General features: G+C 41.3%; 1 protein-coding gene across 7 annotated transcripts in view; it reads right to left on the bottom strand.

The window, feature by feature from the left end:
- Positions 1-26: 26 nt before the first annotated feature.
- Positions 27-21741, bottom strand: part of GABRR3 (gamma-aminobutyric acid type A receptor subunit rho3) — a 31523-nt gene continuing 9808 nt past the window's right edge. For 6 of the 7 annotated variants that reach the window (XM_083438421.1, XM_083438420.1, XM_083438422.1 and 3 more), the window contains 8 exons: positions 18517-18629; positions 16180-16247; positions 15239-15462; positions 12789-12871; positions 11217-11357; positions 7894-8046; positions 4330-4526; positions 27-2276 (listed from right to left, as the gene is read on the bottom strand). In XM_083438421.1, the coding sequence (XP_083294547.1) occupies positions 1971-2276; positions 4330-4526; positions 7894-8046; positions 11217-11357; positions 12789-12871; positions 15239-15462; positions 16180-16247; positions 18517-18629 (1285 nt within the window). In that variant the 3' untranslated portion in view covers positions 27-1970. Of the gene's footprint in view, positions 2277-4329; positions 4527-7893; positions 8047-11216; positions 11358-12788; positions 12872-15238; positions 15463-16179; positions 16248-18516; positions 18630-20073; positions 20164-21741 lie in introns of all 7 variants that reach the window. The other variant, XM_083438424.1, reaches the window with a different exon arrangement.

The raw sequence follows: 21741 nt of genomic DNA on the forward strand, positions 1-21741 counted from the left end.
AAATGCACACACCAGAGAATGCCTTCTTTTTAAAAACAAAATCTTTATTATAACCCACTACTTGCATATATTTTTATATTTTTATTAATGGATATTTCCATACTGCACATTGAATTGCAAAATTATAAAACATTAATCAGAAGTGCAAAACTACAAACCATTTCCCCTAGAGTAGTTCCATTACAATGAATGGGAGTGCTCCTGTGGGTGTGATACAGTGATTGCAACAAAGCGTTCATCCACACTTCATTTTATTGTTAGCCTACAACATTATGCCATGTTTCTAGGCACAGCTCTCAACTTTCCAGGTCTGTGTTTGTGTGTGTATGGTGTGTTTCTTTTGCTTTACCCAGCAAGGCCTGCGTTTTACTGCTGAATCGGAGCAAATGTCAATTGGGTTTCCATGGAAAGCCTGGACCTGGACCTAGAAAGCACGGGGCAAAGGTATGGATGGATGAGCCCAAAGAATAGGAAATTAATTTGGCTAAACTTAATAGCAGTTCTAGTCTGATATATATTATATGATTAATACCTTATATGGGATCTTTGGCTTGGCTCAGAAACAAGAAAGAGAAAAATTTCCAGCATGATTTTCAAAGAGATGTCAAGGAGATAGGTTCACAAGAACTTAAATGTAAAAAACCATAGAATCTTCCACTTTACATCTGGGGTTCACATTTTATAAAATTTCTCCCTACTTAGTGACAGGTGCTTGCAGCCTCCTTATGACCTTTTTAAGGGCCAGTGTTTGTTCTTTGAGGAAATTGATCCAGTTTGTAGCATAATAGGAGAGTTCCTCAGTTAACTAATCAAACACGACAGGACACATATTCATGTATAATTTCCTGGATGTGCCCCCACCCTTTGAAAAAACACTTGGGATAATTGGAACGGAAAAATAATCAGAGGAAGAAGGGTTAAATAGCCCCTATATAACTATGCCTGCCATTTTTCACTTAAACTTGCAGTCTCCCTAGACTGCTGTGGTCCAGAAGATAATACATGCAATGTGTAGTTTTGAGTGCAGTCCTATGTATACCTATATGGAATAATGTCCCAATGAAAGAACTGGAGCTAATTTTTGAGTAAACATGCATTGGATTGGACTGTAAAGCTACTGCTGGCTGCCACCATATTTTTTACAGATATGGCAGTGACTGAAATTACTTGGTCTTAATTAAATTGAGCAGAATAGCATTTATACTAGTTACTATTTCAGAGATTTCTACCATAGTTTCCTGTTGTGAACCTTCAATTAAAACTGATTATCTGTGGTTATTCCACAACATGCACCTTCCAATGGCTGGATAGAATACCAGCTGCTATATTATAACAACTCAGGCAGTCTGTGGTTAGATTCTCCAGCACCAGGTCTAATTTTGCTCCTAGTCAGCTTCCTAAGTCAGCTCCTAGTCAGCTCCAGTCATCAAAGAATGAAGGCTACTGAGCTTTATATGTTTTTAAGTAAGCAAGAAGGAATGTGAAGAGTGAATTCATTCAGAGAAAGATCCTAGTCCTGAGTGTATAACACTAGTCTGGATCATAGGTAGGAGTGGTGGGCGACGTTGGCAGAGGAAGGAAGATTTAGGTGTTGTATGGTGTATGGTTGTATGGTCTAGCCACTCTTGGCAGCTTTAAAATAGTTCTGTTAGCTAGATGGCTGCGTTGTGGGAAGCTGCATAACTACCAATCCTGTGCATCACACAGCAGAAATAGGTATTTTACACTGCTGCCATACAAACTAGCTTAAAACCACCTATCATCATTTAGGAATAATAGCCGAGAGTGCATAACAAACTCAGAGCCATTGGGACTTCCATTTTAGATAATAGATTTTGCAAGCAGGGAGAAAAACCTGTTATTTGGGTACCAGAATCTCTAAAGCATCTCTGCTTACACAGATCATGGCATGTGTATTTTACTATGCATTTCTGGTGTGCTCATATGAAAAATATATCAGTTATAATCATTCATATATACAAACCCCAGTAAAAAAAGTTGAATACAATATATACAGTAGGAAATATAACCCTGGAGTATGTGTCAATGGCATGATTGTTCTGCAAAATAATCCTGCCCACATTCCCTTTCAAGGATCTCTTCCTCTTGATACGAGCTGCATCTAGAGTGGGGGTGCTGGGTGCTTGCCCTCGTGTTGAACTTTCTTCAGAAGGGACTGAAAAGGTGGTCAGGTCAATGTCAGTGGTGTCTGTGTCGTGATAGCAGCCATCAAAGGCCATTGCTTGCACTGCATCAATATTATACAATCCAGCAGCCTAGGAAAAAAGGGACAATTACTGGTTAAATAAAGTGACTGAAGAACAAGTGCTTCTTCTTTTTAATCCCGCATACAGGAAATAGTTTTAACAGAAGACTATCAGCAACAAGGATGTTTTCACAAGTGACACCAATGAGTGCTTTGTTGTCTAACATGTAGGACAGAAAAGTGGAAGAGTATTTTTTAAAAATCAATTGACATTCTAACGTTAAGTTTTGTATTAAAATTACAGATACAGGAACTATGTGTCTCTTATGACAACAACCTAGAATCCATAGTTACCTTTTTCAATGAACACTACAGAAGATTTGTGAAAACAAAAGTTATTTACCAATGGTATATAGCACATTCATATTCGCTGTGAGGCGTGAAGGCCACTCCCCACAAGGCCCTTTCCACCTGGCCTAGGGGGCGAGGCCCACACTCACCAGCCTCCTCATGAGGCTCCTCATGAGGCCAGAGTGACATCGCCCAGCTGTGAGGTGTGAAGGCCACTCCCTGCAAGGCCCTTTCTACCTGGCCAGACTCACCAGCCCTACTGGAAGAGGCTTCTAATGAGGCCGGAGGAACATTGCCCGGCTAATGTTTTATTGATTTATTGATTTAATATGCTGTAAACTGCTTTGAGATTTTTATTAAAAATAAACATGATCTATCTTGTTAGCCTAACTTTTAACAGTTAAAAAGAAAAGAACAGGGTGCTATTTAAATCATATTCAGAGTAGACTCCTTGAAATCAGTAACTTAAACTCAAGTCTACTCCAAATCTGACTTAACTGTTAACAGTCCATGATACGTACAAGTCTTCCCCCACCACAAAATAATCTCTGTTTTTCTTTTTACCCACAAAAAATTAGTTGGTTCAGCTAGGCTTATCTGCAGCTTTCATGTTGGACTGCTGTGATGGGACAGGATTCAGAGGCAGTTTTACAGTAGTTCAGTCCCTTCTTGGATGGGATGGGACTTGAGACACAGTTTTTATGGTGATTCTGAATCTTCTTGGACTGACAGGTTCAGAAAGTGCTGTTGGAGATTGTTATGTGATCCCTTAGCTATTAGCCTTTGGTGTTGAAAGGCAGATTAGGAAATGGGGTTTCGTCTACCTTGGAGTGGGTTGCACTCCTCTTTGATACTTAGATTTGCAGTGTAAATCCTGGCTTTAGCCCTGAACTGGATGCCCTTATTTTTACCACCAAGTGCACACATGGTAACAGATGCCTTAGCTACATCCTGTTTGGAATATTGCAACATGCTCTACATGCAGCTGCCTTTGAAGAGTGGAAACTTGAACTGCTTCAGAATGCTGCAACCGGACTTAAAACAGTTTCACTGGCCCAGTCCATTTTCAAGCATAACTGAAAGTTCTAGCTATGATCTGCACGGTCCGCCACAACTTGAGACCAGATTACCTGAAAGACTGTATTCTCCAATATGAGGCTGTCAAGATTTTAAGTTTCTCGGGAGAGGCCCTTCTGTTTATCTGCTTACATCTGAGGGACATTTGGTGGGAAAGAGGTAGTCTTCTTGGTAACTGCTCTTATAGCCTCTGGAATTCCTTGCCAAGTGAGACCTCTAATGATCTTCCATCAGTAGTCAATTACATTTTTATTTAAATAGGTCCATAAGCTGAACTGATGTTTTTAACTTGTGGTTTTTATTGGCTGTAATGATGTTCTTCCTGCCTTGGTTTTATATATTTTTCTAAGTATTTTAATTTTATTTTATTTAGAAATATTTATTTATACATTTATAAATATATTTATTATAATATTTTCTTTTACTTTTGTTGTTAGCCGACCTTAGCACCATCTGGCTGAAGGTTAGACTACAGAAGTTAACAAAGAACAGAGTTTAACTGTAACACTGGAGTTTGAGAAGCAGGCAATCCTTGGTTAAGGCTTGGTGAAATAATGGAGTTCTAGAACACAATGCAAGAACAGACACCATTTTAACAGGCTTCCCAAATGCCTAAGGACTATGAAACACAAAGCACAGCACAGACATCACAAACAATAGTGTTTTCTGTGACTAGAACACAAGCAAGTATATACCTTTCCTCTCTTTTTCAGCTGTTTTCTTTCTTCCACTGTTGTGAGATAATTTACAGCTGCATATTCAATGACAGACAGGAAGACAAAGAGAAAGCTGATCCATAAGTATACATCCACGGCTTTGATATAAGACACCTGAGGCATTGAGGCACTTACTCCTGTGATTATGGTTGACATTGTCAGCACAGTAGTTATACCTGCCAGGAGAGACAGAAAAGATGAAGGGACAGCATCAATAAGGTCTTGCATTTTGCAAAAATATGCACAGTAATAACGTGTGTACAAATGGTTGGTGCCCCCTAACTTCCTTCCTCTATCAGCACATGGCATATATAAATATCACATGACAAATAATTGAATTGAGTCCCCAGGATTCGTGGTGGTGGTACCAGATTTCAACCCACGTACAAGGCTCAGTGGCAACACAAGGTTAGTGAGGACAATGTCTTTCCCCAGCCTTTAAGTGCTCTTTTACAGAAAACATTAGAGTTGCACCTATTTTTCTCCTTGAAAGATGTTTCCAAGCTCCATTTTTCTCAGAGGAACAACATGCAGAGTCAAGGAAGCCTCATATTTCCAGTGTAGAAGGAAGGGCCAGGTTTTCAGCCAAGCTGCAAATCCCAGGCAAATATGATGTGAAGACTATTCTGGCTTACATTTTCTTATAAGTCTTCTTGTCACCTTTTAGAACAAAATATCCCTACTCTTTGAAGGAATCTTACTGCTACCTGATAAAACTCAACATGGATTTTCTTTACTATTTAATATACTATTTCTATACTATTTAATATAATTACTGTTAGTTTTCCACATTTATTCTTTCCTGTGTATCTCCTAACTGTATTTGTTATGCTTTTGTTTTATAATAATAAAATATTAATTTTAAATAAGTTATTTTTCTACTTTAAAAGCATAGTTCTTTAATGGATATTTTAACAAACTCTGTATGTTTGGGGGTTTTTTTAACCAATGGCCCTCAAGGGTATCCCTTAAGTAAGAAGCAAGACACCACAAATTCAGTTTCTTGGAATACTGCTCCATTAATTAGAATTAGTAATGAGAAATCAACCATTCCCTTTTAAATCTCTAGCAATTAAATATGGCCTGATTCTAGGTGAAGATATAGTGAAACAGTGGTTCTCAGAACAGGGTATTAATACCCATTAAAGAACATGCTTTTCAACATTAGCCACATTGATCCTTGAAGGGGCGGCAGGGGAGAAAGGGGTTAAGTAGCACGGTTCCTATGTAGTGATGAATAATTTAAGTAGAAAACATATATTATTTGTTAGGTTCATAAAATGTATCCTTTCATATTAGGTCTTTCTTTTAAAAAATTAAAAGGACTGCAGAATTTCATATGTTCTAGGGAGATGTCCACCAAATGATGTACCTGTGGGGGTTAACCCTTCCCCTGCATCATTTTTCTCAATGACAATCCCTCTAAGCTTTTTGACCCACAAGGGAAGATGCTATATGAGCAGCTTCCCTTCCAGGGCAGATGGTAGCTCCAGGATGATTACTTTTGTGGAGAAATAGTACAGGAAGAGCTGGTTAACCCCCCACTTCACAGTCCAGGTTCATGTCCCCCTCCCACCAGCTGCTTTTTAAAATAATTAATGATATGCAAATATGATCACACATTTAATGTATGGACTAGTTTGCCTCATAACGTAAGGTTTTGTAAGCATCTGAAACCATGTTGCCTGACTCTCAGTTAACCACCCACAGTTTCAGATGCAGTGGAACCTCGGGTTAAGAACCTAATTCGTTCTGGAGGTCCGTTCTTAACCTGAAACTGTTCTTAACCTGAGGTACCACTTTAGCTAATGGGGCCTCCTGCTGCCACTTCGCCGCCGCCACGTGATTTCTGTTCTCATCCTGAAGCAAAGTTCTTAACCTGAGGTACTATTTCTGGGTTAGTGGAGTCTGTAACCTGAAGCATCTATAACCCGAGGTACCACTGTAGTAGAAAGTTGTTCGCTTCCAGACATGTAGTCTTTACCGCACTTTTCCATGTATTAGACAAAGGTTTTTTACTCCAAAATAGCGTTTAAAAACTGGGCTCGTCTAATACTAAGGCAGTACATTGGGGGACCAGGTGATTGGTTGCAGCTGCGAGCTGCAGCTTGTAAGTGGCGTTTTGGTGTGTGATTGTTGGCTGCATCAAGGGCTGCCTTGGATTGGCTAGGTAAAGGTAAAGGTACCCCTGCCCGTACGGGCCAGTCTTGCCAGACTCTAGGGTTGTGCGCTCATCTCACTCTAGAGGCCGGGAGCCAGCGCTGTCCGGAGACACTTCCGGGTCACGTGGCCAGCGTGATGAAGCCGCATCTGGCGAGCCAGCGCAGCACACGGAACGCCGTTTACCTTCCCGCTGGTAAGCAGTCCCTATTTATCTACTTGCACCCAGGGGTGCTTTCGAACTGCTAGGTTGGCAGGCGCTGGGACCGAACGACGGGAGCGCACCCCGCCGCGGGGATTCGAACCGCTGACCATGCGATCGGCAAGTCCTAGGCGCTGAGGTTTTACCCACAGCGCCACCCGCGTCCCCTTGGATTGGCTACTCCTGTGTTAATTGGGCGGAAGAGTGGTTGCTGCATCAAGAGCTGCCTTGGATTGGCTGCCACTGCAGCAATTGGGTGTTCAGTTTCCGGCTTGGGTTTGCAAACGGGCAGACGCTTGTCGGATTCTGTGACACAAGCAATTCTGAGCTCTTGTCTTTGGGGTTAGTTATTTTCTGCGTTTCCCTTCAAAAAACTGCACAATCCTTCCCAAAAGCAACCCCCCAAAAGCTTAGCAACTCTGGTAATATAGCCATCTACTCCCATTTTTTAAAATTATAGTCCCCCAAAATAGGGGTCATCTTATACATGGAGGCATCTTATAGATGGAAAAGTACGGTATGCCAGATTTGGCCAACAGAGAGGCTTTCTGTTTCGGCTGCCATCAGGGCTGATGCTGCACGTTGCTCTTCTGCCACCAAGGCTTCAGATTTAGAGCTCACACAAACTCAGCTCACCAACCATGAGGTTCTTAGTTACTGGCACTTGACAGTATGTACTGAGATGCATGTGAGCACAAACATCGGTACATTGTACCACCTCACATACATAGAAAATGCCTGCAACTTGTACATAGTACAAAGTACATAGTAAAAAACGTTTTCTACCACTTTGTCACTTATGACTAAGCTAATGTCTGGGTTTATTGCCCAGGTCAGCCATTTCTTTCATGCAAAGGAAAAGTGAAATCTCCCTCCAGGACAGATGATTTCACAAGAAATGCTGAGTTGAGTTAATTAACTCTCCAGACAGTTCCCCGCCTACCTTTCCTCTCACACTGCTGCATCTCACAGCTCTCTGATTAATGAACAACTTTGGGTATAGCAAAACTAGGCAAAGCACACTTAAATTCCTTCTACCAGAAATGAAATAAGTGTTAGATAATGTAGGAAGAGTAAGATAATGATTATATACTTCTGTGAACTACCTATAAAGCCAACACAAGCCAATTGCTACAAGGTATTTTCCACCATACCCTAAATATATTCATATGAGAGCTTACCTAGTGATACCCTTGCAGGAACAGCTCTTCGGTCGATCCAAAATGAGACCCATGACAGCATCACCATCAGCATAGATGGGAAATAGGATTGTAGTACAAAAAAGAAAATATGTCTCCTCAGGGCAAAGTTTATGAAGAGTCTGTTGTACCAACCTGTTGAAATATGTAAATATATTCCTTAACATCCACATTCTGTTCTCCCTCCACTGAACTGTGACTTATTAATATGCATACATTTACCACCTCCTTTACCTATTTAAATAGTGTTATAGGTGGGTCCTTTCGAAACCTGTGATCCTGTGCATGTGGGGTAGAATCTATAACTAGTTCCTTTGTTAAAGTAATGGCTTTGGAAGATCAAAAACACCTCTAATTGATGGGAATTTAAAAAATGCTATACAAGTACAGGCTAACAACAGAATTGCAGTTAATCCACCAGGAATTTGACTAATCATGTCTTGCATGATTAGTACTACCATTATGAAAATGCTTCAGGGATATTTCATAATAATAAATTCTCAAGTTATATTTGTTCTTGTTTCTTCATTGGCTTCACTTTTTTGCTGTTAAACCAAGCATCTGACTACTGAAGCAACAGCACTGCACAGGAGACAGTGCCATCTAGTGAATCATTGCATAATTCTGCAGGAACAGCACACATGCTGTTAAAGGAAGAAAAACATAGCTTCAAAAATAAAAGCCTGCTTTTATAATAAAAATCACATTGCATTATATTGTAGTAGAAATTCTACTCTAATAATCCTACTTGGCAGAGCAATCTGAATCTGTATCTGCAGCCCCATGCTAGCTGGGGTGGAAAGCAGAGGCAGGCAAAAGTTGGCTCCAGGTGCCACCAACCTGCGGCTGGCATAGCAATTATACCTGAATTAAGCTCTGTGCTGTCAAATGTTTGCAGTGGAGCTGGCTCAGGATCCAGCAGACCATAGGTTGGCTCAGTCCCTCCCTGTCCAACTTTCTATGGGCTACCAGCCACAGGAAGCCTGTTGCAGTACTTCCACTGACTGTGTTTTTGGTGAGTGGAACAGGGAGCTCCACGCCAGCAGAGTGATGCTTGATTCTGGACTGTTCTGGGCTGGGCAGAGAGAGCTCTCAAGTCCCATCCAAACCTTTGCCCAGTAGCTTGGGAGTTTGGATTGTGCTCTAAAGTCTCCCACATATTTTCAACTTGGAAAAGTTAAGTGAGATTTTAAAATATGCAATCATATTGGCTAACTTTAATGGCAAATATAGTGCAGTCCTGTACATGTCTGTTCAGAAGTATGCCCCATGGAGTTCAATGGGCCTGACTTCCAATAAGTAGGTATAGGATTGCAGCCTAAATCACTGTCTCTTCTACTTTTAATCATTCAGATCACAAGCATTGTTACTTGATTTTCTATTTTGAACTTTTCGAGGGGGGGGAGTTACACTATCAATATTAAGTCAAATCTGTTCCTCTATTACTGCAGCCAATAAAGCAAAAGTAGGTAAAGGTACCCCTGCCCGTACGGGCCAGTCTTGCCAGACTCTAGGGTTGTGCGCTCATCTCACTCTATAGGCTGGGAGCCAGCGCTGTCCGCAGACACTTCCGGGTCACGTGGCCAGCGTGACAAGCTGCATCTGGAGAACCAGTGCAGCACACGGAACGCTGTTTACCTTCCCGCTGGTAAGCGGTCCCTATTTATCTACTTGCACTTAGGGGTGCTTTCGAACTGCTAGGTTGGCAGGCGCTGGGACCGAACGCCGGGAGCGCACCCCGCCGCGGGGATTTGAACCGCCGACCATGCGATCGGCAAGTCCTAGGCGCTGAGGTTTTACCCCCAGCGCCACCCGTGTCCCAAAAGCAAATGTACTGTACAATTAAATTAGTTGTATCTAAAAGTTTGAGGAAATTGTTCTGTGTATAAAATATTTTATACTGATCTACCACAATTTACTGGCTGGTAGTCAAGGATTTTTAAACTAAGTAGAAGTTGGATCGTGGTTCTTCGCTTTCTTAATCCCTATGAGTTAATTGGCTGTGTGAACAATGAGCTGGCGTATACACTGATCCTGAACTTGTGTAAAGCTTATACACCACCAGGTTATAAAGCATGACATCCAGACAGGCTTGTGCTCTAGCATATCTTCATATAGAAATTTAACACTAAAAAGTGTATGTTTTAGAGTCAAGCTGGATGTGACACCATTCTTACAATAAGTAATTGCATGAATTCCTTTTAAAAAATAAATTTCAGATGCAGAGAGTTGATCTGGATTGCGAACCTGCTGTGAGGGGTAGAGAGCTTTAGCCCTCCACTCCCTTACAGAGGACCTGGTCTGATTAGGGCCCTCTACACAATGATATTTGCATTGAGAATAAAGCTCTAGCCTTGGCCCTTCTTCAACCCAACAGAAATATTGGCTTTCTTCATCCTAAGTTTCAGAAAGTTGTTGCTTACAGAAGAGCACATATAAAGAACAGGAATATCCCACCCTGCCTGAATATAAGAAAGTAATATATCCAGAATAATATGTATATTATGATTACACCAGGTTAGCACAGGGAGAATTAAAAGCCTACCTATTCACTGCAGCATAAAAACAAAATTTAGAATGGCCTGGATACAAAGAAATATGCAATTGGTTCTGTATGCCCAAAAAATATTTGGCCTACCATTCTACTCACAGGTCCCTGGGAGCAAGCTCCACTGAATATAGTTCTTTCTAAGCAAACATGCATAGGATTGTATTGTTAGACTTGTGTTTTTCAAACATAAGTGCCCTCTCTTCCAACTGCACTGCAAATCCCATTTGAAATGGGGTAATTCCACAATCAGTTTGTAATATGCAATGGGGTTCTGCTGTTCATTGACCTGAAGCATGAACGTAATAACACTTTCAATTCTAGCCTTTGTATATAAAGTTCTAAAATTTGTGAGGCAATTAATTTCAGACTAACATACTTCTTAATGCTCCTTTCCCCTATGTAATTTATTGTGATACAGAGGCATTAAAATTTCAATTATTTTCAGTTCCTTTTACAGTGCTCTTCTAATTTTCTATACATACCATGCACAGTGGGGGTGGATGAAACAAAATAGAAATTCAGTATGAATTCTGAAATGGCTCTAGGTCTCTTAGATATACCAAAAAAAATATGCATGTGTCACATAGAAAAATTAATAGGAAAATCAAAATATAGATACATGCACTGTGGGTGTGGAAAAGAATCTTTTGAACTGGTTTCCTTCGTAACAACCATTCCACTGACTACTATTCTTTGCTAAGATCAAAAGGAATTTAGATAGAACAAGAAAATCTATTACTGTCAGGCGCTATACCTGTACTGCTATAGAATGCTAGCCCACTAGAAGCACTGAATTCTTCAATGAAGAACTGGGAAAGGGAAATGTGCTCATCTGTGCTAAGAGATTCATTGCCGTGCTTCCAATACAGCATCAAGTCTTCTTCATTGTAGGCATCTGTGGGAAAATTAATAAATAAACTTAACAGACTATCACTTGCCTGTGACTCTTTTTCCTCTTGATTTACACCTTAACTCGCATTATATTACCTAGATAGCATTTGAAAATACCAGACTCTGAAAAGGAAGACAGCTTGGCTGCTTGATTCGTTCCTTTCATATGAAGCCCATAACAGTGGGCAAGGTAAGCGAGGGGAGGGGATTATAACCAATTTGATTTTCCATCATCTACAGCATGGATAGGCAAACAAAGGCCCGGGGGCCGGATGCGGCCCAATCACCTTCTAAATCCGGCCCACAGATGGTCCGGGAATCAGCGTGTTTTTACATGAGTAGAATGTGTCCTTTTATTTAAAATGCATCTCTGGGTTATTTGTGGGGCCTGCCTGGTGTTTTTACATGAGTAGAATGTGTGCTTTTATTTAAAATGCATCTCTGGGTTATTTGTGGGGCATAGGAATTCATTAATTCCCCCCTCCCAAAAAAAATACAGTCTGCCCCCCCCCCCCCCAGGTCTGAGGGACAGTGGATCGGCCCCCTGCTGAAAAGGTTTGCTGACCCCTGGTCTACAGTAAGCCCACCGCACCCCAAGGCAATCTGTTTCACCACTGAACAGCTCTTACTATTAGGAAGTTTCCCCTAATGTTTACCTGAAATCTGCATCCCTGCAATTTCCACCCATTGGTTCTAGTTCCTCTCTCTGCAGCAACAGAGAACAAGTCTGCTCCATCTTCTGTATGGCAGATAAACTTGCCTGTTGCTATCAAACTCCTGTTAATCTTATCTTCTCCCAGCTATGCCTATTGAGCTCTTTCAACTGCTCCTCCTAAGACATGGTTTCCTGACCCTTTACTATGCTTGTCACCCTCCCTTGAACATGTCACTGTCACAGGATGGCTCTTTTTAACTTAAGAAACTTGGTGGAGTAATAGGGTAAGGCTTGCTCATGCTTTAACATGGCCTGGTGTGCCACCTCTGATGACCAGGAAAAAGATGTCCTGGGAGAGAGGGATGCTACGGCATGATAGATTCTGACTTTGTCCTCTAGAAACCTTTGTGTTTCATTAAAATCGCCATTCATCACCTTCCTCTTCTATGCTACCACAGTCCTCAGACAGACCACAGCCATTTACTACATAGCAAATAAGGTATACAAAATTATACCTAAGCAAAACCAGACATGAAATGACAGAGGTTTCCAATATAGTTCCCTCTTTGCTTATGGAGGGGGAGTGTTCTGTCTCGTTTTATAAATATTCATTGCTTTTTACTAATCTAGTTCCCAAGAAGAGTATTTGAAGACCCCCCCCCCAAGTCCTTGAGATGCCATATGCCTTTAAAATACAGTATAGGTAAGGTACTTCTAATAATTCCTATTTAAAAACACACACATGTAGAACATACAATACCATAACTGAGCCAGACTTACAGCTTTCCAGTTCTAGAGAGCAGTTCTGAGTGTCAAGTGGGAACCTACTGAAGTCCATGAAGCACATGGCAGAAACTGTTATTCTGTCAGAAAAGCAATAAAGCAAAACAAAGGGATAGGCTTTACTGTTTATATCAACATTTTCATTATGTATGAACGCCTTAAGGTCAATGAATGAGGGATTCCAGTTGGGGGTCTTATGTTTTTATTTTTGGCTCAATATTTTGGCCTTATCATTTTAGTATGTAGAGAAGTAAAAATTATGAAAATTCATGGAGGAGCACAATTTCCCCATCTGTTGCAAGCCTTTTGGCAGCAATGGCCGATTCCCCTTCAACAAAAGGAGCTGCTGGAGTGGATCTGGCTCCAGGGATGCATGCTAGAGGAGCTTGTGTCCTCAGAACTCAAGTCCCCTGCCTCCCCTCATTATAATTTCCCTCCCACATTGGCAGAGGGTTAACATCTGTGCCCTGGAACATCTGTGCTGCCAGGAACATTCTCTGGCAATATGAAGGGACCATACTTGTACAACTCTCACCACTTGGGGTTGAAGTGAGCAGTAGTTATCACTCCTCATTATACTTCTGTAGAGTTGGGGACCTATAGGTAGAAACACTCTCCTACCTTAATCTCTGTTCCTCTCCCCAGTTTCCCACTGTTTTTGGAAACAGAAATAGTTCTACGTACAATAAGCCCGCAACTTATGCAGGGGTTACGTTCCGGAGATTGTGTCTAAAGCCAAAATTGCATGGTAGTCAAAACCTATTGGGTTCAGTGGTGGGTGGGATTGCCAAAGTCATTTTTTATCAGAACCCTTTCCACCACTTTTTATTTTTTTAAAAAAGGTTTTTTTTGCCACACATGTAAAGCTGAATGCACACAAGTTAAATGCATGTAATTGAAGGCTTACTGTACATTTGTCTGTGTACATCATTTTAGTACATCATTTAATCTTTCCATCACCTGAGCATCCCAAACTGCAGCTGTGGTGGAATAATTCACTGAATTGGACCGTATATCTGGTGCTTAATTTATATTATCCAATTTTCATACTAGACAGAATGGGTTTCCATTTGGTGCTGTCTTCAGGCTGGGCAGCCTTACAGAATGAGCAGAGTGAAAAGCAGGAGAAAAGCATCTGGGACTACAGCCTGAAATTAAAATCCACTGAACAGACATGCAAGCCCTCATAAGAGCCAGGCAAGTTGTTCATGCAAACACCAAGCCTAACCAAGAAGCCTTTTTTAATCCTTCCCAGCATAAGGAAGCCAGTGGCTTCCTTGGGTGTACAAAGCCTGGAGCCCAAAAGAACTTAATTACCAGGTAACCTTCTGGACCAATTACATTCAAACTTACATGCAATATATTGCTTTCTTATATCACATAGCATCATCATCATCCTGCTTAGCATTTATATAGTGCTTGGGAGTGTTCAAAACACATTATCTCAGTAACATTTACAATAATCCTGTACAGTAAATGAGTATTATTATCCCTAATCTGCAGGGTGAGAGGGTCTGAGGTGACATTTGAACCACATGGCTTCCAGATGATATCCTTAGCAGACACTAATCAGCCTTCCCAAACTGATGTGTTTGAGATGATTTGGATTACAACATATCTAACCATTGACCATGCTGGCTAGGATTGACAGGAGTTGTAGTCCAAAACACCTGGAGAGCAGCAGCTTGGATAATACTGCACAATGTGTCTTATGAAATAAAAGTAAAATCAATATACCTTGCAATAATGCAATAATAAATAATTACATAACCATTTAAAATAGCAGCAGAACATGGCAACTAATAACTCAGCAGAGCAGAACAAGCAGTTTAACTCTCAACAGTTTAAAAGGGGGGGGACCATGGGGGAAATTATTATTTTTTAATTCCCTGCTGTTGAAATGACATCAAAGTGAGCACCAGGCAAGCTTTCCTGGTGAGGGTATTCCATAGACACGGGGGGGGGGGGGACGACCACTAAAAAGGCTCTTCCTGATTGTCACCACTTTACCTCAGAGGGTAGAGGTAGCTGAAGAGCCTCTGTGACTGGATGGACTAAAGTGGGAGAAGACAGGAATAGCAGAAATGGTGCAACAAAACCTGAGCCACCCAGGTTTCTGAACCTGTGGCCATGAAGCTGAAACTCACCAGACAGCTGATGACCAAACTATGCCATGGGCTCTAAGTGCCATGTGAATAAACCTTCAATGCCTATAATTTCTGCAAGGATCACAATGAGCTACCGCAGAGGTAGTCAACCCCATGTGCTCCAGATGCTGCTGGACTGCAGCTCCCATCCGTCCCAGCCAGCATGGCAAATAGGGAAGATGGCAGTTATGGTCTAGCAACATCTGGGGGGCAACACACTGTCTATCCCTGAGCTAGTGATTCTTCTCACCTTTATGTTTGTTTCCTGCGACTGGAAGATAAGGAGAGCATTGTGCTTACCGTAAGCTAAAGAGCACATTTCCATCTGGGTAGACACGTAACATAACGTTCTCCATAGTTGTGTCATGGATGAAAGATCTTTTGGAGTGGACAAAAAATATATCAGGTACCCAGATCTTTTTTATTAGTCTTCCATCAAAAGTCATGCTTCTGTTTCTGGTACTAGGAAATGACAGCCTCTCATCTTTCCAGTAATGTCTGAGGTATAAAGTCATGGTGAAGTCCTTTATATAAAGAAAATAAAGAGGAATATATCAACAATAAACCACATTGTATGTAGTCTGCCATAACACTGCTTTCATGGGCTATTTCCCAAGATTCTAAAGGCAGGAACAGGGGAAGGAGGGTGGGGAAGGAAGAAAAAGGAGGGGACTCATGTCTATAGTAAATGTCATGTGGGAGGAAGGTCTCTGTGTGTGGGACAGTTTTAGTTCTCTGATGGTGAGGGGGGTGGGAAGAGAAGGGAGGAATTGGGCCAGAGGCATGTGGAATTGAGTGGGTGGTAGCATTTGGAGGAATGATGGGAAATATGGAAGGTAGGGAGGAAGGTAGATGTGTATGCATGTGTGCAACAGTTTTAGGGCTCTGGTGACAGTGGGCAAGAAAACCTGAGAGAAGGAGAAGTAATTGGTAAGGGGATAGACTGTGTGCAAAGGAGGGTTGCGCAAAAGAGGGGTCAAGGCAGAAAAGGGGGTGCAAAGTGGGACTGCAGAACAGAAGAGAGAAAGAGCTTCAAAAATAAGGTTGGGGAGGTGAGTAGTTTTAGTAGTTGCATGGGATGGGAAGAGGAAACTCCAGTGGGGCTGGATTGGCAAGCAAAGTGAGCAAGGGTACATCAATATTTGAAGAGCAGAGTTTGCTTTCTAAAATCTGTGTTTCTAGTCATTTTTGTCAAACTTCTGGATACTAGTACTGCTGTAGAGAAATAATGAAAAGCTTACCATGTCAACTTCTGAAATGCTGTCAATACTCTCCACTTGCACATCAATGCCCACTGGTATTGGTGACCCTTGAACATAACAAAGAGAATAAATGTGATGATCAGAGAGTTTAACAGAACCTTCAAAAAGAAATAAAAGAGAAGTACCAACCATGAAATGGATATATGTGGATTTTTTAAAAAAAACCTGCTTTAAATAATTAAAAATAAGTATGTACCTTGTGAAACCCTCTTACAGCAAGATTGTCATTAAAGACCAAACTAGAAGGTATGTGCAAACACATATATTTCTTTTGTTAACGAAAACCTGCTCAGAGAGTGGTGGTTCTAAAAGCCATTCAGAAAAGTTTAACCACTTAGCTTAATAAGGTTTCGACTTTGCTTCAGATTTCTCCATTGTTTCAGAGTACATATGGTCTTCTACAATCCACAAATCAAAACTGTGAATTTTTTCTCTCAAAACCTGAAAACAGGGGAGGGAGTCATAGATTTTTCTGCTCCAGGATGCAGAAAGAAGCACTTAAGAGTGTTGCTGGATCAGACCAAAGACCTGTCCAGTCCAGCCTTCTGTTCCCATTGTAGCAAACCAGATGTCTATGGGAAACTCCAAAGCAGAACATGAGTGCTATAGCCTGCTTCCACTTAGGCTCCCCAGCAAATTGGTATTTAAAGTAAAGAGGCTTCTGGTCCTGAAAATAGCATCTATAATGTCTAGCAGCCTTATTTACCATAAATTTGTTCAGTCCTCTTTAACAGCCATTTACAGAAGTTGTGCAATGAGCTGTGACTGTGAAGAAATAGCATCATTTCATGGGTCCTGTCTTTCCTCCCATTCAGCTTCACTGCAGGACCTCAGATTCTAATGTTATTATGAGAAGTGAAAAACAAAACAAAAACTCTTCTTTTTCTTCACGCCATACATAATTTTATAAATTTCTTCATTTCCCCTCTTACTTGCCTTCTTTTCCTAACTAAAAAGTCCAAATGTTGTCACCTTTCCTTCTAGGGGAATTGCTACAAACCTCTGAGCATTTTGGTTGCATTTTTTAATGAAAACGCTAAACATAAAATTGTTTACTGCATCAGTTTCTGTCCTTGCAGGATATCTTTAAAACTCATCAAATGGCTGTGCGGGATTCTGGATGCCACAATAGTTGTGTTTATGCAAGTAAACCATCATTTCGCTTCTGCAGCTACTGCCAGCTAATGGGATCAAGATACCATGTTCCCCATGTCAAATTTTAGAATGTAAACTCCTCAGGGCAGGAACTCTTGCACTCCAGAAAGTGCCATGTGTGCTGATGACACACTATAAATAAACAGGCATTTCCTTGAACTTTGGCTTTTCATTTTTAAAAAATTCTAGGATATCAAGCCTGAATAAATGTGGAAAGACCAGGAAAGCTTTGCAATAGTAATTCATGTGTTGGTTACTTCGAGACTAGATTACTGCAATGCACTCTATGTGGAGCTTCCCTCATGCTTGATCCAGAAGCTGCTGTTAGTACAAAATGCTGCAGCACAATTGCTGACAGGAGTGAGGCCTTGTCAGCATATAACACCTGTGCTCAGAGATCTACACTGGTTGCCGTTTTGCTACTGGGCCAAGTTCAATCTAGTACTATTAGTGTATAAAGCCCATAACAACTTGGAACCAGTTTACCTATGAGATCGCTGTACCCCACATGTGTCCACTCGACTGCCTAGATCAGCAGAATTGGCACCACTACATGTGCCACATAATACCCATTCCACATTTGTAAGGACTTGATTGTTTGGTGTGCCAGCACCTGCACTTTGAAACTCCCTACCTATTGAGATTGAGATGGCATCTTCACTGTATTCTTTTCAGTGCCTGCTAAAAACATTATTGTTCAGACATGTCTACCCAGATGATTAGAAAGTTGAGGTAATTTTAATCTATTTTAGTATTTTAACTATTGTATGTTTTAAAGTATGGTTGTGAAGTTTCATTGATTTTATTGTTTTATCTTTTTGTAAACTGCATTGAGGTTTTGTGTATAAAGTTTTGCAGAAAATATATACAGAAAAAGCACATGGGGAGGAGAATTCAGCACAGTCTGACAATCAATCAATCAATCTAATCTATCTATCATTTATTTATCATTTACCTATCATTTGGAAGATTTGCTAGTGCTAGAAATTAAATACCAAGTAGTGTTTTATCCTTAGTTGTTTTCAATTTTTGAACCTTGGGGAAGAAGAAATAGAGTTAAACATACCATTCTCTTTTTAAATGACCTCTTTGGCCCAGGCTCAAGCAGTTTGCTGCATGAGAAAAAACAATTAACAAGTATGAAAAAGCAAATTTACTTACCTCCAAAGCCAGGTCTCATTGCAAAATCATGGTCCTCTATACGGAGAAGCTGCTCAGATTTCATGGGCCGTACTTTGGTGCTGTCAATTTTCCTCATCTTAATTTCTCGTTTGCTGCATTAACAATAGATAATTAAATGTATACCCCACTACATGTTGCCAGAGGTTTCTGAGGGTGATCTATATAGGAGTTGCTGTTTTAATCAACAATTAAAACTGAGTATCACTAAAAGCAGAACAATTCAATCAGAGTGTACCATACTATAACCACAGAGCAATAGAATGATATAAACAGGTCAGTTTAAAATAAAAACCTGCCTTGCCTTCCAAATGGCTGCTAGAACAATGAATTTCAAGAAGGTATGGGCAGAGCCAGTGAGGTGTTAATTTAGGGTTGCCATATCTTGAACAGAAAAAAAGAGGGCTGTACTGCTGCCAGCCCGAGCCAGGAAAAGAGGTGTGTGAGGCTGCTGTCACTGCATCTCTTTCCTTGGTTTGGGCTGGCAGTGGCCACGGCGTGCAGAGCAGCCCAAGCAACCTGAGCTCAAAACTCATGCACTCCAAACCCGGAATTTTCCTTTAAAATGTAAAAGCCCACCCAGATGGGCATGTTGGTCACCAAAAGGAGGATATAGCCAGGATTTCCCAGACATACGACAACCCTAGCTGGGGAAAACCCATGTGATCCACCGCCCACATGGGGCTGTTGTTATTACAGTGCTCAACTACGAGAGGGGAAGGGCGGCAACCCTTATCTACTGATTTTAGAATACTGATAGGGCAAGATTTGGTTACAATTTGGGGGAATCAAGCAACAGGTCTCTTAAGTTTTATTAATTTCACATATGCATATTTTTCTCAATAATTCACTGTCAAGTGTTTCAGATAGCAGCACAGGGGAGTGGCTCCTGTAGAAGTTGTATGTGTGTGTGCGTGAGAGAGAGAGAGAGAGAGAGAGAGAGAGAGAGAGAGAGGAAGAGGGAGGAAGGTCGAACAGCAAACTACAGTGTGGTTCTTCCTTCTATGATGAGACTGTACCGTGTTGAAGAGGGACTGATTTCAGTAATTAAACTCCCTGCACTGCCCCCCCAAACAAAAAATGTGGACCAAATTCCTATTCATTGGATGCAGTATTCATGAATTTCATCCACTTCAAGGGATCATTCTGAACATTACTTCAACAGCATGGGAGACACTCCAGTGCAGTGTGGCTACTTCATACACTACTCTGGTAATGCCAGAAGCTCCGGACCATATGGGACATGCCCACAAATTTGGCTGCTGCCAGTGCTGCCCCATCCTGCAGGTAACTCAGGCAAAGCTGCCTTGGGGAAAGTTGCATCTTCTCTGCTTGCACACAGCCCAAGGCAGGAGGTTTTGAATGTGGTGTTATATTACAGCTGTATATACAGGTTGATTGTGCCTTAGGTTTATTTATTTATCTATTATTCTCTGTTTGTTTGCCTTTAAGCATGACTGGCTATTATTGCCCTTCCTCTGGTTTTTTTATATAAGCTCCTTTCTGAAAGCACCTTTTGTCCATCAGGACCAGTATTATCTATTCTGTCGGTGGTTGCTCAAGGTCTCAGGTACATCAGAAGTACTCCTTTAATGGAATGCCAGAGCCAAGCAAGAGTTTCTTGCTGCCCTGGGCAAAATAAAATATACCCCCCTTGTTTCTTCCTGTATGCTAAGCAGTATAACGGCAGCACATTAAGGAAAGCAGCCTTGTTTTCTTACATTCATTTTTAACATCTGTGAATTCATCACCAATGGTGATCAGAAACCCCTTAGTCAAACCCCATGGAATGCAGCCAATGTCATCTAGAGAATGGACAAAAAGTATTGGCAGTAGCTCTTTCCACAGGACAAACAGCATTACTGAAACAGGCAGCCTGAAATGCTGGCACACAAGGCAGTTGCCTAGTTCACCTCTATGGATGGGCCAATCATGGCAACGGACAGGTTTCATACAAAACAATATCAATGGGACATAAGCGTGTCTGGAAAAGCCCTTGGAAGAGCCTCTAAATTACTACCTCCACTTTCCTGTCACTTGTGTATTTCCTAGCTTGTCCATATTTTCTGTTAATTTAACTGGAACTCAGTCACAGAGTCATCACTAGAGGATTGTGCCCTTAGTGCATATCAATTTGATCACTTGGATTCTATATCCCAAATCTCCAGTGCTAGCTATGTCACATGAGAGCCTTTTAGAGTCACATGCTCAACCCCCCCCCCAAAAAAAAAGGTCATTCCTGGTCGCACGTAACTGAATGTTAATATAATGAGTACTTAGAAATTGATTTCTTTATTATGGCTCCAACTTACTCTGCAAATCCTGAGTTAAGCGGAGCATTTGGCTTACGTAATCAGGACTGCTGTGGCTCTTTCAGAGGAAAATTGTGAATGATCTGAGAGCTTGAGTTCACCACCGGAAGTTCGAGGAAATATTGAGTAACCCATATATACACACAGATGCGTCATAAGCAGCAGACAATGGGCTTCACAGATGCCACCATGTTGCCCTGCAGCCTTACTTTGAATTAACATTTTGGTTTTAAACTCACAGCTGTGTCTGAAATGAATATGATGGGCAGAGCAATCCTATAGGGGCAGGGGGGTGGGGTGGGGACTCCATGGTGAAGGAGCTACCACTTCTTAATCCCTACCAAGTTAAAGATAGGGGCACCTTCTAATCTATCCTTAGATATTAAAAAAACCCTCTCATTGGTCCCATTGGTTTCTAAGGCTACAGTTTCCCCCCCTTTTGATGCATGTGTCAGGAGAACAGGAGGGTGTTGGATCCTGCTGATCTAAGGCCTCCTATCCACCCCAACATGCCCTTTCTATTCTCATACCACAAATTGGAACACAGACAGTGAAAGAGAAATCTTGGCTGTGCTTTCTGCTGCTGCACTCAGGAAACCTCCAGAAACAACAGACTTCATCCATCTGTGACCTCTGTGAACCAAGAGGGAGGTCTGCAACATCCAGCAGCCCCTCAGTTGCTCACTCAGGGAAGTTAGGATTGCTCCCTAAATAGGATCATGGGAAAATGCTGACTTCACTTATAACTGTATGAGTTAGCAGGAACACAGGAAGATGTCTTGCATCAGAAGAGGCTACTTGTTGAGTTAGTCCAGTATTATATACTTGGACTGATAACAGCACTTAAGGGTCTCAGGAGGAGATTGCTCTTGCCTCCGGCTACCTAATAATTTTA

Source organism: Podarcis tiliguerta (genome assembly GCF_965153285.1).
Source record: "Podarcis tiliguerta genome assembly, chromosome: 4".
Lineage (NCBI taxonomy): Eukaryota > Metazoa > Chordata > Lepidosauria > Squamata > Lacertidae > Podarcis > Podarcis tiliguerta.